General features: G+C 28.1%; 1 protein-coding gene across 2 annotated transcripts in view; it reads right to left on the bottom strand.

Annotated features, from left to right (window-relative positions):
- The window catches only part of LOC112591744 (zinc finger protein basonuclin-2-like), an 81,115-nt gene extending 75,253 nt beyond the window's left edge, over positions 1–5,862 (bottom strand). For both annotated transcript variants that reach the window (XM_025335661.1, XM_025335662.1), the window contains exon 1: positions 5,491–5,862. In XM_025335661.1, coding sequence (XP_025191446.1) covers positions 5,491–5,566 — 76 coding nt within the window. In that variant the 5' untranslated portion in view covers positions 5,567–5,862. The remainder of the gene's footprint in view (positions 1–5,490) is intronic.
- Between the last annotated feature and the right edge of the window lie 11,217 nt (positions 5,863–17,079).

The following is a 17,079-nucleotide window of genomic DNA, read 5'->3' as shown; positions in this document are numbered from 1 at the left end:
ATATGTATTATTGTACAAATGCATATACATTAGGTGTGAATGACTATATAAATATATAATATTATATTAAGAACAAATATTTGTATTTATATATTCTACCTAGATCTAAATTTTATATAATTACTTAAAAGTTAAGACTTTATGTATGAATAATTTAAAAATTTAGTTTGTAAATTACAAATGAGATTATATTGAAAGTATATCTCTGTAATTGGTATATATAGATATGATAAGCTCTATAATGCAATATTTTATAAATTTTGATTTAATCCGTTATCTTTTGCAAATCATATGGAAAATCAAAACTGTAGATGAGATTTGCAAATCGTACATGCGTAGTCTTATATCTATCTATCACTATCTGTGATAAATGTAAATGCAATCAACCGTAAAAATAATAACATTTGCAGTCAATCAAAATCTAGTTATAAATGTAATATAACAGTACATTATTCGCATATGCATAGTTAAATTATTGCAATATTTTTTTCGTTTCTATTTTTAATGACATTTATCAATCTACGAAGTATATGACATGAATATATACTTACTATTGAACCTATATAATAGATACATACGCGTGCTATATATAGCTATATTAGGAATATTATACAAAATCGTTTTATGACTGTTATATGGATAAAAACTTATAATAAATCGTTTATGTTGTATTTATATATATATATGAGCTTTATAAGTATGTACAATTTATACAAGGCATTACCAGCTATACTATATATATATGTATATATCATACAAAATCAAAATTTTAACATATAATATAGAATGTATATATGTGATATATATGTATTTGTACTGCTATAAATAGATATGTTTATAAATTATAATTTGAAATTTATACTTGAAGTTGCCTACTTATAGAGAAGGAAGTCGTAAATGTTGACAATGTAATCATTAAAATAATGTTTTATATAAAATAAAATTAGATGTGATGAATGATTAAAAAATATGTATGAATTTGATAGTAATATAAGAACTAATAATATTATAATAATTTGTTTCAAATTTAAATTGTATTTTATGTATCAACAGTGTTAGGTACCCATGTGGTCATGTCTTATAATAAATAATATAAATAAATTATAATAATACGTTACAGTGTACGACCGTTAAATAACACGTCCTGTTCTATACAAATGGCGATAAACGCAGATAATCGAAACGTATTTAAATATTAAAAATGCGTATAAATGAGTTTCGGTGATGCGACGCAAGGGGATATTATACTTAATATACATAATAATATTTAAATACTTAACGCCGTAGGCGCATTTAAGATTATTATATAGTTATTATAACATAGTAGGGTCTTTCTATACATATTACATATCTAAAATATTATAAATATATGCTTATGCACAAATGTCTGTATATATATATATATATGATCTAAATGAATAATAAAAAAAAGATGTTAAAAATAAACTCGATCTTCACGTTTGGATTCATAGCTGGTATATTTATACAAGAAAATCACCGTGTCAATATTACATAATTTTTAATTTTTAGAGAATATATTTCTAATACACTTCACATTACCTATATAATATATATATTTAAGTATATAGTATAATATGTAATAACAATACATATTTTATGTACCTATAATGATATAACCCTCTTAATTTCGACAGGGCAGCTGTCGTCTTTCGTAAACAATGCACGTATATACCATTGTTGTAATAACCGGCCCCGGTTGCCGGTATAGTCATCCTCCGTATAGGTAGGTACCTAAACTACATATCGCTATATGTATATGGGTTCAGGGTAAAAAAATAATATATCAAATTAAAAACTGTAAACACAAATTTCGGATTAGTCGTCCGCGAGTGTGGATGTTGCATACTCATGGGTATCTACGTATATATTAAACAACATATGCGTGAGGTAAACTGTAGGCTGTGTAATAGTAATAGGTACGTGTGGGTTTTGATAAATTACGTGAGATAGATAGGGGCGGGGGGATGACAATATTAATTGTCATCCTCGTTCGACACGCAGCAAGCGAGACGATGTGACGGCAATGATGGCGCCGAAAAATCCATACTCACCACCACCGAAGTGGTACGACGGCCGTGGCCGCCGTTGCTGCTGCTGCTGCTGCTGCTGCTGCTGCTGGTGCCATTGCTGCAGTTGGTCCATGAAGCGGGCGGCGCAGGGCGTGCGCCCCACCCCCGTCCCCCGCTTGTTATGCCCCCCCGGATTGATAGCGGTGTGTCCGTAAAAAGGGGATGGAAGTGGTGACGACTATAATACGGCGACGACGACGGAGGCGTTGTCCGGCAAAGTGGGTCAATCGATCGAACGCCAGGCGGCGGCGCTATAGCGTAACGGTGATAGAGAACAGGTCCGCTATATAGGTGAATATATATATATATGTATATATAACATATATAGATGTGTGTGTGTGTGCGTTGTGTGTGTGTGTGTGTGCGGGCGGGTGGGCGCGCGCGCGCACATTTATAAATATAATAATATTGTGTAGAGGGCGGTTGTCGCAGTGGCGGCGAAGACAGAGCGACACGGAACAGCCGCACGCGGAAAGCGGTGGCGGCGCGATTCGTTTTCGCGGCGTGCGCGTTGTGCGTGTGGCGGCGTTTTGTTCGTTGTCGTCGACGGCGACGGCGGCGCTGTTCTCCTGCACACGAGCGTCACGCGACAAGACGGTTACCGAAGTGTCGCCCGACCGGGATACTGTCCGCGCGCGCCAGGTATGTCTCCGACGCCGCCGCGTCCCCGCGAGCGATTCGCATGCGCGCGCGCTCTCGTCGCTTGCAGGCGTCCGGCCCCCCGCGTGCGCTCGTCGCGTCCCGGACCGCTCGTTCGACGTCTCCCCCGGGCGCCGCGACAACGCGACACCGGACCCGCCCGTCCAACGGGAGACGCACGCGGCGCATCCGGACCACGCTGCGGGATCCGCCCACAGCTGTATATAGTCGCGTGACAATCGGGCGACACTGGCGGCGGCGGAGGTAGAGACGCGCGCGCACCGGCCTCGCTGTCATTGTGCGCGCGGCAACGCCGGCCTCCCCTTTTTTATATTCTTGTATTTGACGATAATATATTATAAATTATATTCTCGTATAATATAAATACTATCCTCTGAATTTAGATATATGTATACTCTGACAGAAACGATTTTTTTTATAATAAAATTAAGATAAAATATCTTATATAGTCATTACTATAGCATATTATGATTTATGTTGAGTGTAGACTGTAGATATACCGCTATGTATTATACTTCAAAGTTCTTTAAAATATTTTCCAAATTTTCCGTTTTTTATCAATTATCTTTAGGTATGGTTGTCTTTCTACATTTTATAGAACGCAGTAAGAAATTTACAATTGATTTTGACCTATATAAGTTCTATGATTTTAACAGAATTTAAAAATATCAATATTTAATATGAAATAAAATTTAGGTGATAATTGGTTGTTAAACATACCTATATATATTCGTTCCTAGAATTATTAATTAAAATTTTCCTGATAACTATAAGTTCTCATCACAATATAACCAAATATTTTATAGCAATAACGTCATAAAAACTGAAAAGTTATTTATTTAATATTTTTTTGTGTATAATTATTATTAATGATTATGTATTAAATAGTATTATAGTATATAGTGTCGTAAATAAAAGACGTTTAGATGTGTTCGCTTATTACTATTATACAGGTAAATATAAATTTAAAATAAATAAAAATGAAATCTACATTTTTTTTTCTAAAGAAATAGTTGTTAACATTAATGAATTATATATATTATTTATGTACCTATGTAGTAAATACATTTTTAAAAGTCAAATATCAAAAAATATAAGTCTAATAACCATATCATATAATACAGATATATACCTATATTATAAATTTTCATGATAAAAATATTTTGATAACAATGAAAACTTTATGTAATAATAGAAAAACTATTTAATATATAAGGTTATGAAGAAATAAAATAAAATAAAAATGAATCCTAATTTAAAAATAAACTTTAGTAGGTATATTCTTTATATCTATATTGATTATAGAAGTGTATTATAGGTATCTACGTAATAACACATTTGTATTAAAAACCTAAAAATTATTAAATTTAAATAAATTTCTATCATGAGAGAATTATTTCAAATATATAATGAATCTGATAATACATATTGTTACACGTATATAAATATAGGATACCTAACTATTATATAGTTATGTTATATAATATATTATATACATATAGCAAATTAATGCAGGACACATATACTATTTTATTTGTTTGTAGGTCTAGATATACTAATAAGTAATAGGTACATTTAGTATATTTAAAGAAAATGTGGAATTTTTTATTTTCATATAAATATATATATATATAATATTACTGTAGGTATAATATGTATTAATGGTTATAAGACACTTTAAAAATACATTTTTAATTTCTTTATTTTCTAAAAAAAAATTTAAAAAAAATAGGTGTTCAATTATTATTATACCTATAGGTACCTATCTATATACTTTAATATTAATATATTATATACGAAATGCCTTTTAATTGTATGTTTACATGATATGTAGGTACCTACATATGTATCTAAGTAAATTTTTGACAACTGCAGGTGTATAAAAAAAAAAACTATCGGAAAAAGCATAATATTATTATACTTCAATACACTTCAAAATAATGTTGTATGGTAAATTTTGTGGAAATTTCGTTGGACTTGGCGTGTGATATACTTATTTTTGTTACACGCCATTTTTGTCATAGATCCAATTGTATTTAGCTTAGTGAATATGTAATAGTAGATATAGATAAAGGTTAAACAGCAGTGTTTAAATTTTGAGCGAGTTCAAAAAATCACAGGTCGATATGCCAATACATCTTTTATATTTATTATTGTAAATCCTAAGTTTATATGTATTTACCTATTTTATAAATTACGAGTATATCTATATTTACACCAATATAGGGAAATTTGTTATTTAGTTTTTAGTGGTTATGTATGTATATATAGGTATCGCGATAAGTCAAAACTCCGTGTCATCTACATTATATTTGAACATATTATAAATTCGCTTGTTTTATAATATAGGTACTATAAACGTGTGCAGGTAGGTATATTATACAAAACAATTAATAATTACCGGTGCCTAATAGTTGAACACCGATATACCTACTAATATTAATTAGCCTAATTAGCCAGAGCCCAGAGGGAGTACTTCGTCAAAATTTCAACACTTATATACCTATTCGTTACAACGATAAATAGGTACACTGTATACAGTCGCGATATATAATAAAATAATAATTAAACAAAATAATAATATCAATGCATAGAAATGTGTGTATAAAAATTTAAACCTATATCGGCTAATAAATAACATTAAATTTATATAATTATGATGTACTATATAAATTGTATGTATATCGCACTATCCGCACCAATATTATAGGTATGGGTTATGTAAATATTTCATACTAACCGGTATTGAATAACGATTCAGTGGTCCGATGAATGTCGGCTGGAGCGATTCCCGTGGCGGCTCCGTGTATAACCATCAAACAGTCGAAATCAGAACACGCGCGCGGAATTCGAGTGGAATTTCACTAACAATAACTCGGAATTGGACCTAATTTTTTTAACTTTTAACCGTTCTGCGGCACTGATGTGGGTGGTCGGCGTCGGATGATTCTCATTAGTGTGGGTAAAATGGGTTTAGGTTAATGTACGACAAGTGACACGGCGTCAGAATAAAACACACTTCCGAGCGAAACACGAGCAATTTTTTTTTTAACGTAACAAAATAACTATGGATCCAAAAATTGTATTTTCTTTAATTACCGCACAATAATTGTCGAATAATATATAAATAACGAATTAATATAACATTATTATACACAACAACGAACGCGAATATCGAAGATAATATTATTGTTTCCTCTGAGTAAACGGAGGAGGAAACGCACTGAGAAAAATAATGCGTGACAACGGAAAAAACAAACGGTGACGACGACGCGTTGTAACGACGTACGGCCGAACACAACAGACGGCGGACCGCGTACTGAAGCGGTGTGTGACTGCTGCGCGCGGTTCACGGTGGCGGTTAGTTGCTGACACTCGCACACACAGACACAGACGTGCGCGCAAACGGGCACACAGAAACGCGGACGACGACGACGACGGCGGCGGCGGCAGCGGTGACGTCGTATGGGCCGTGCGGAGAGCGACGAGACGGTGCGATGCGGCAGCGGCGGCCGGTGTGGCAGTGCGGCCGCAGTGTCGCTGCTGTTGCGGCGGCGGCGGCGGTGTCCCCACATAGTGGCCGGACGGCCCCGTACGACCGATGTCATTTGTCGCTGAATGCCGGATGGGCGGGGCGTCGTGTGTCACCGCCGCCGTCGCACAGTTCACGACGACGCCCAGAAATAATAATAATATTGTCGTCGTCGTCGGTCGAATTTGAGGTAGGAGTCAGGAGGTACCTATATTATAGTATGCAATATTATCGTTATACCTTTACCGTATACTGTGTATATTCGATACATTATTAATTATTATCGTTATACGTTTATATACGCAAACACAGCCGAAGCTATTCACGGCGTTTTTCGTCGAATTCAAAATATATTGTTTTTTATTCGAGTCGAGCTATACACGACAGATAAGATACGCGACAAAAAACGCTGACGATTTGCGCTTTAGCAGATAAACACTGAAATAATTAAAACGCAAACTCTTAATTTTAAATTAGGAGACTTTACTAATGGCGGAAAACGCTGTCTAAGATGATATTATAAAAAAATAATTTACAATGAACCTATTAAAGGTACTATTGCACTGTAAATATAGGTACGGCAGCAACGTGGTATTGTTTTTATTTATATAATTATTATTTAACTGTTTTTAATTTAGCGAATGTGCTGTGGCTGTAGCGGTCATTATATACCGCTTTTCCGTGAAAACAAAATCCCGTTAGGAACACGCGCCTGATTGCTATAGGTTTGGTATTAATAATGATAATAATCATTATTATTAACAATATATCAATAGTAATATACAAAAATATATAAAGCATTGTTATTGCCTGGTTATACGTACTATGACGAAAATACTATAAATGTTCTAACAGTTAAGTCAAAATAAATGTATATTTACGAATTCAAAACTTGTTCAACAGTTATAGAATATTAAAAGCTGGCATCAATTCACATTTTAAAAGAAAACAGCTACGGGTTTGACATTATAAAATAAATTATAGTTATATTTAATAGATGTATATATTGTGAATATAATATATTTGTATCCATATATATACATATATATATATATATTATATAAGTACCACGTGTAACAAAATATCACTGCTGCGGGCGAGCAACGGTGTAGATCTGTCTCAATGGTTGTAGGAAAAAATTGACTCATATTAATTATATGATTCGAAATGTATAGGCATACCTATACTGATGTTAGCTCACTAATGTATAGGCATAGACGTGCGCAGACTTTGTCCACAGGAGGGGGATCTATAAAAGGCTCAAAAAAAAGTCTGAATCAAAGATTCTGCGTCTATTCATAAGCGAATAATGCTTGATAATATGGCTTGTTTTTACAGAAATGAAGCTTAATATACTATGTAAAATTCAATGGAATCACTTTAATTTTGCACTTTTTGGTAATTTTTGATTATACGAACATTTTTACTGATTTTAATGCAGTTTTTGCATTTTTGTAGATATATTTGCACTTTTACATTTTTTTTTTTTATATTATTTTGATAAAACTAAATATTTCAAAAAATTAACGTATTGCTAGTACAGCCCAATCATTCAATTATTTTTCGAAAAATACCGATTAATTATTTTGTATTACTGACATTACCTATTTCTTATCTTCGTCTTAAATTTAATTTAGGCCCTGTATCTGTAAAAAAAACATATTTAATGCATAAAAATATTAACATTATTTAAATTCAGATAAATAAAATAATAAATTAATGATTAAAAACTATTTATTTAAAAACGTAATTTTTGAAAATATTATGTAATTTTTTGGTATTTTTAGGGTCATTTTTTAATGTTTATAAATTATTTCAATGTTTTTTTGAGTGCATTTTTTAAAGATTTTTAGGTCATCAAGTTCCGGGCCCTAATAATTAAATATTTAATTGTTAATTTTATAAAATATTTATTAAATACAATATGCAAATATAAAAATAAATACTATTGAAAGTTATTAAAATACATATTAATAATATATATAGATAATTATAATAAAAAATCATTACTTTTTACAAAATTTATACCTATATAAGTAATCCTTATTTACATAGCTATATATTATTATAACTCCATCATTTTGTCCACGGGTGTAAACATTTCGCATGTATCAATTACATCATCAATTTTTGTAGTATATGCAAGTTTTTCTTTCACTCATTATAAAAGTTTTTTATTTACTAGTTAAAACCGTGAAATAACATAAATATAAAAATAAAGTAGTTGATAGTTACACTGTGATAAAAAAAAATGAACCGCTAGCTGATATCAGAATGGATAGTATAATACTCTGTGATAATAAATCATTTGGTTGATGATAACTAATTAAGTAATACCGTTATTACATTTATTCACAGACATCTATACTATAAAATTAAAACTAGCTTCATTTTTTTCATTTAAAATTTTAAAATGTTCGCTATCTAGTATAGTATAGTTATCTATGCATTTATTAAAGGAAAAGTCAGAGGCCAGAGGGGGGTTCGCTGCCTATCCACCCCTCCCCCGTGCGAACGCCTATGTGTATATAGATACACGTGTTTTGTTATAGTTTATAATAATCATGATGCATATCATTATAATATATGTCTAGGTATTATAGTATGCTGACACACGCTGAAATCAAAAAGAATATAATATAATATGTGTAGATATATTATTGGATGAAAAAAGTGTTTTAGAGTTTAACCTTTGTCCAGTTTTAATATTCTAACTGATTATAATATGTATGGAGATTATACATCATGCATATACATTATTGTTTTGGTATTTTACATTTTGTTTCAAGTTACTACTTTTGTAAATTTCACACTACTATAAAAAACACTGTGGTCTGTGGTGTATAGATGCATGTATTGTAAGCATATAGGTATAAAAATGCTAGTATTTTACACTATTTTAGTCAATCGATAAAAATATTCTATTATATATTATATTTATGTAGGTATACTGTATACCTCGCTATTCATATATTATTATTTAGGTCGTATAACCCACATTTTTTGACTGATATTTTAATATTATTTAATAACTTCCGTATGTGTGAAAATTTAAAAAAATATTCACTTTGCGATTTAGATAAATATATATCTATGCCCTAAGCCAATTATAGCTTTAGATTCATTATCATTATAATATTTATTATTTATTAATTATTATTACCACATAATAAATAACTCATCATTATATAAGTAATACAGTTTATAAGACTCATATAAGCCATCGGCTACTGTTTTATAGATTTTTAGATTATAAAAGGAAACTAATTTTATTCGTTATTTCAGTATTATAGGTATTATACATAGGTACACTGCTTAAGATTATTATAATAATAATTAATATGTATAGTGTAGACATAATACTTATGTATAATGTTTACATATATACTTAATAACTATATTTAAAATAATATACAATATTTTATGTATAAGTATGTTTAGTTATTGGTTAATTTTATATACATTTAGACTAAATATAGTATTTTATATATAAATTGTGTATTGATGTCATTATAACAGATTTGTACTCATAGATTATATTATAATATATATCATATTAGATTGCAGCACAAGGATATAAAACATAATATATTATATTAAAAATGTACTTATAATATTATAAAAAAAAGTTATCGTTATCTTATGTTAGAATAGGAAGAATAATGAAGCAGATATAAATAATTGATTGATTTCAAAACAATTATCTGACACTATAACATCATACATTATAGGTACTTTTATACGCTACGGCTACATTCTATTATTATGGTTATAATTATTTATACTATATGTTTATATATTATACTTATATTTTTATTTTTATATATGTGTATAGATATATTGATTTGAATGAAAGAATAATATAATATGATTCAATCAGTTTTATAATCGGTAAAACTAAAATACCTATCTCGTACAGTCGTACGTATAATTCTGAAGATTAATATAATATTTTATATAATATAACATTTTTTTAGATATACACAATTGTTATTTATCATAAAAAGTCTTAACTATGACAAAAACCATGCATATATTGAACTAGAAAATAATTTTAATACTGATGAGAATTGATTTGGATATACTATACAACATACGGCTATACCTATTTACCTACTTTTAACGCTACGTGTAAGTACCTATATAGAATACAAAATCATACATTATAAGGTCTTATAAACTTATGTTATAATAAATTAATAAAAAAAAAATAAGGAAAATAAGTTGAAATTCACCCTATTTCTTACCACGCAATATATAAATAAAAACAAATGTATAAAGTGTATAAAATATAAATATTTTTTTAACTAATTTCCTAACTTATATTTATTGCACAAAATAAACAGTTTTTGAGTTCAAAAATAAAGGTAAACTACGCAACGCTCGACTTATAGTATTTTTAAATTTTGTTAGTTTAGTTATTTAAGTTATGACAATTTTTGCGTTACAACCTTCAAGTCATTGAAATGGATATCTGCTCCATGTCGCATAAAATCATGAAAGCGATTTCCAAATATTTAAGCTGATACCAATAAAATTATCTAAATACCTAACATAGATAAATAATAAATATTTTATTATACAAGTAGATACTTTTCAAAAACCATGATTCTAAGTTACAAGATAATCTAAAGTTGCAGATTTCACGAGTTACATGAATAATTAGGTACTATCACCTCTGATGATAATAAATCGAGTATGTATACTAAAGGATAACCTCGTGGTATGATTTTTAATCATGAGATAAAACTTGGGTATAGATATCATATATCATTTTTTTATACAAAGATAAAAATGTGGGTACGTAGATTACTTATAGTTTATAAATAATATACGTTTGTATATATATATATATATATTATTTTTAATTTATAGTAACTGTTTTAAACTACTTAGGAGCGTCTAAAATAAGAAAATCTCAGTAACCTAATAATTGTATTAATAATTGGGAAAAATTAATAAAATACATAGGGAACGAGAATTATAACAAAACGCCAGGTTTCAACAATAATTAAGTTTATTTTTTAGTAGTTTAATTCAAAATTAATATCTTTGTAGAGGTTAATAAAGATAATTGAAATTAGGTACCTAAATTATAGTAGCATGTACACTGTGCAGATTTATAAAAGATTAATTATTACTAGTATATATTCATAGTGGACATGGTGGTATTGTTAAGTTGTATACTGTTTTGATGAATAAATATGCTATTCTTAGTCCATTTGTCGAAACTTATACATAATAACAACTAGTAAGTGACACTTGTAGCTATAAAAAAAAGTGCTAATCGTAAATTGGTGATTCAACTGATTGTAACAAAATATTTTAATAAAAGAGGTCAAGTTGATTTAGTAGATTTTAAGTAAGTTTCTGATAACAAATTTAAAAAAGATATAAAGTTATTAGGATCATAACAGTAAATTTGTTTTTTTTTACGTTCACTGGAAAGTAAACTCGCTACTAATAAAGTACCTATAGTGTATAAATTATTCTCAATTTTTCTAACATTCGAGAACCCTCAAATTTTACAGATTGATAATATAACAGAATTTGTAAATTCTATAGTTAATAAGTTTAAAAAAAATTGGCCAGACTGTATAATTATTAATGGAAGACCTATAAATCTAAAGTAGCATCATATGTATCAATTGTGATATTGAGAACATGCTTAAGCCCTGGATGAAAGACAATAGTTAAAAAAAGTCGTGATACACAGGAATATTATTGAACACTGCTAGATTTCAAAAAAATGTATCGTACCATTGGAATATCAAACGGTCTGCATACGAAGATCTATTTGGAAATGAACCCAAGTATTGATTTGACTTCTACAAATTAGTCATTAGATTTAATTAAAAAACTGTCTACCAAAGAAGAGTTTGAAGAAGTACACCAATAAAATATTATAACAGCTAAGTTTAGTTGTTTAGTTCAACTTACTCAATTTATAATTCAGAAATAGTTGTTGAAATTGAATTTACAAAAGCTATAACTTGCGATTTATGTAAAGATGATGAACAAATTTAAAAAGAATGTCAAAAATTCCACGAAGGAAAAAAGAAAGCAACAAAAAAATAATTACAGGTTAAATTGAAATAATTAAATATTTTAATTATTATTATTAATATTTAATAATAAATGTCTTCGTTTGATTATCTATCCTATAGATTCTAAAGAATAGCAAAGTTAAAATTCTAGAATATGAAATTAACAACCGAGTGATTATTCCAGTTCTAAGAGTAAACAAAGGATCTTTAGTAGTTCGTGTAAAAAAAAAAAGGAATTCTAACCATATCGCATGTTTAAAATCGAATTTTAAATATAATAACTGTTGTCTACTAGTTATTTTAACAAATGAATAATTAAATTTAAAAATATAAAAATTCAATGTATTCTAAACTTTTCAAAATTTCGAAATAATTCATAATTTCAATTAAGACATAACTGTATTATGGTTTATCGTATTTATTTTTAAAAATAGCTTATGCATTGCTTGTATTATAGTCGTATCGTATACTGTATAGGTAATATACAACCAATTATGGTAATATATACTATATAATATTATTATATATGTATTATATTTTGTTTAACCAAGTGAATGGCCATTTGATGAAAAAAATTACACGATATCAAATTTTAGCATCCATTTCGTGAAATAATATCCACTTTATAAAATTTTTAATTATTTCACTAAGTAGAAAAAAACTGTTTTCATTGCATGAAATTAATAACACTCTTTATGAAATATTAATAATTTTATCAAGTGGATGTGACATAAACATTAAAATTGATTAATTTGATTTTGTTAGTTTATATAATATAATAGGTAATACTAGCCGATAAGGAGAGATATGTGTTATATTTATGATTTTTTAAGTTACTCATAGATATTTAATTTATATTTGTATAATAGATCTATTATAAGGTTATATTATAAGTTCATAAGTGTTATATTTATCTCTATCCTTTTTTCGTTCCTAGATCTACCACTGAATCGGTAGGTATGATGGTAAAAATAAAGGGTACCTAATACCTACCTATATTTAAGTAAATGTAATAAATGCGTGCAACATTTTCAAATACATATTGATTAAAAAATGCTCATTCGCGTTTTTATTTTTTACCTATTGAGCTACTTGGCTATTATAATATCATATTAAATCTATCAAAATGGAAGCGACTGCAGTAGATAAAATACGTTATCTCGTGTCAAATATATCATAAGTATACATGTATAGTACATATATATATTGTATAGATCTATTTTCACATAAGTATTTTAACATATAGAACCTGTGTTATGATGTATGCATATATAATATATATATTTAAGTATAGACGAAACTCCTACGTGCGGGATCCGAACAAAACACACAACTATGTTATATATAACATGGGAAGAACATTTCAATCCAACACGCATTATGCGCGTCTAAATCCGACAACAATGCACAACGCTCGGATGTAGGTAGTACGTCGTGAAGGACGCGGCTCGCGAGATGAATTCATCTAGACTCTAGAGCATCGCTATACACACAAACACATACACATTAATGTGTATACAACATATATTATACGTCACTATCATGAGACATATCATGTATATATAAACACGTTCAAGCCGTTGACGAACAGAGTGATGGTGATTTCATGTCCCCGCTATCTACTCCGCGCTGAATCAAAATAATGAGAAAAAAACTACTGTGGTACTTGTGGCAGTATACAGGCAGTTGTTTTTGTAGTGGCGACAGTAATTTTTATTATTTCATATAGTATACACAATATAGGTAGGTACCAATACTTTTTTTAATGTGCGTTTGAACACACATTTTGCGTAATTCTAAAGAATGTGCAGTGAAAATTTAAGAAACGCGCTGTAACTTATTAGTTGAACTAATTTTATTTTTTAACACGAATTATCAAAATAGTCTATATCATTTATTTTATATATTATTATTATTATTATTATTCATTATTAAAATAGATTTAGAATATTGCTATCATTCACAAAAATATATCTACTCGTAATTTAAACCAGTTGGATTTCTCGGTATTTTAGATTAATGCCTCGCGAGTTGCAGTGTTATGAGTGTTATGACACTTATTTTTTCACTTATATTCGTAATAATACTACCTAATATTATAAATACGACGATTGTATTATATACAATTTATAATTCTATTAGGATTGATAGTTTATTGAATGGATTTTAAAATTATTTGTTTTCATTTGTCATCTGGTTTATATAATTTACGGTAATGCAGTCAAGTTATATACACAGTCGTCTATTGAAGACTACAGAATTTCAATTATTTAATATTAACAGGTACATATTATTGGTATAAAAGTTATTTTTTTCAAAAATAAATGTAGTGCGTGCAGGATTTTTATTACACTTCTATATAATCTATGATAATAATTAATTAGACCGTCGAGTTCAAGATACACTAAAAGAAGCAACAAGTCTGGTTCAAGGGCATATTCAAAGAAATTTCAAATTTCAATAAAAATTTGTAATACTAAAGACGAAGAGGTTTTATCGAAAAAAAAGAAAATAGGAAGTTGTAATTATTAAAATTTGCAAGTTTGTTGTATTCAATATGTTTTTGCGTGTATAAAAATTAAAATGCTTAAAGGCATGAGCATAATAATACATTTTATAATATATTTTTTTATAAGCAAGAAATAATTTTTATTTTTGAGTGTGAGGAGGGAAAGGGTTAATTTTTGAATTTTTAAGAAACTTTAAAATAAGTCTTGATAGATACGAATACTATATTTTTAAAAACGTGTGCCCTACTTAAGGAATAATGTATGATGTCAGTAGACGACAATCATAACAATAGTACTTAATTATAGTACATATATATAGATAAATAAATAAATAGGTACATGGATATGTGTAACGTGTGGCACATATCGCTTATAATGCAATTCAAAAAACATTAATTATCATTAATTAAAATATCAATTATGCTTCCGGAATTTAAAATCTAAATATTAGATATTAGGTTTTAACAATTAATTAAAGCATTTTAAATACAAAAATTTAGTTGAAAAAGTATGGCATATATGTTTATACCTGCTTAATTACCTATAATATTATGTTTAGGTTATGCTCACGGATAAATCGTAAATTTTAGCATTAAGTTTTTAATATAATATATTTATATGTAAATCCATTATAGCTCCGCGTGTAATTGATAACTACCTACTTGATATATAAATAGGTAAATTAGTTATAGCTATAATTACTTACATATAGGTATGTATAAAATGTACCTATACCTATATATATATATATAGTATAATAGTAATATATGTTTATGTGAATTGTTGAAATAAAGTGTAATATAGAATGGCTGAGTATTATTTTTTTATTCAAGTATGATTTTATTATTATATATACAGTACAATAATAAATTGTTTACCTACTATATTATATAATACGCATACTATAGAAAACTGATTCAGACTTTCCGTATTCCTTAACTTTTTTGTTTGTTTTTATGGATTATAAAAAGTACTAGTAATTTTTAATTTTGGCCTTTTTATAATACAAACTAGATCATCTAGATCTAATTTTTTAATCTAAAACCACTTTTGAAGTTAAAAATTAAAGCATTTAATCGAATACTTATGTAGGTACCTATAAAGATAAAAATAAACACATAATATTATAAAATTAATACATCCATTGCTTCACTTTGAATTTAAAATATAAAGCACAGCTCATGCCATATTTATACAAAGACACTATAAGCATTTTTTCAGGGCCTAATATGTGAATTAGCAGGGGCCCAGCACCTGCTGGATTTAATTATTCTATTAATTTTAACTAACAACGCTGTCCGTTACCGCATAAACATGACCTTATACTAACACAAAATGTATAATCCAACAGCATTCATAAAAATAGTACAGTACAACACAGCTTTATTAAAATCAAACATATACATATTATCTTCAAAAATAATACATAGTATCTAGTTTGATACTATATCAATAATATCTTAAAAATGTGTTACATCAAAATAATTAAAAATTAATAAAATAGTAAATTAAATATAAAATATGCATGCATATAATTATACTTACATCAATCTAAAATTTAAACTTGTTTTTAAAATATTCTATAATATAGAAGTGAGTAGTGATGTACTAAATTGTCTTCTCGTTCTCGATCACATTTCTGCTGTATAGTATTACATCAGTTTCCTTCTTGATTTCTAGTGTTTTTGTTTCATTAATCACTTGTTGATTTATCAAAACATCAATCTAAAATATCCCGAACTTTTATTAGTTTTAAAATAACGAAGTTATATAGTTATAAAAATTATCAAAATTAATTTCCATTCATTCAATAGTTCCCAAATATCAAATTGCTAAATTGTTGAAGTTGTATATATTTAATTGGGAATTTTTATGTTTGCAGTTATATACACTAATTTATCTACCTTTTCTTTTCCTCTTTTATACTTTGAAATGTTAAATGTTTATTTTTAGAAAAAATATCTTATGTTATGAGTATTACTTGAAATTAATACAAATAAATATAGATACATTATAGTAGTATTACTGTATAAGTAATTAATATTAGTAGTAACTGTAGAAACGTACTATACAATAATGTAATCAATTGACAATTTACCATTAAAATTACCTATATATTTTAAACACACAAGTCGTAAACGATGCATTTTTTGTAATTTGTTAACTATTATTATATTTATTATATATTATACACTTTTCTTTTATAGTTATGTATTATTTTGATAAATTCCTAAATAAAT

This window comes from Melanaphis sacchari, unplaced genomic scaffold, assembly GCF_002803265.2.
Source record: "Melanaphis sacchari strain LSU unplaced genomic scaffold, SCAv2.0 Contig141_pilon_pilon, whole genome shotgun sequence".
NCBI lineage: Eukaryota > Metazoa > Arthropoda > Insecta > Hemiptera > Aphididae > Melanaphis > Melanaphis sacchari.
Note: the sequence above shows the minus strand (reverse complement) of the source record. Positions and strands in the feature narration are given on the sequence as shown.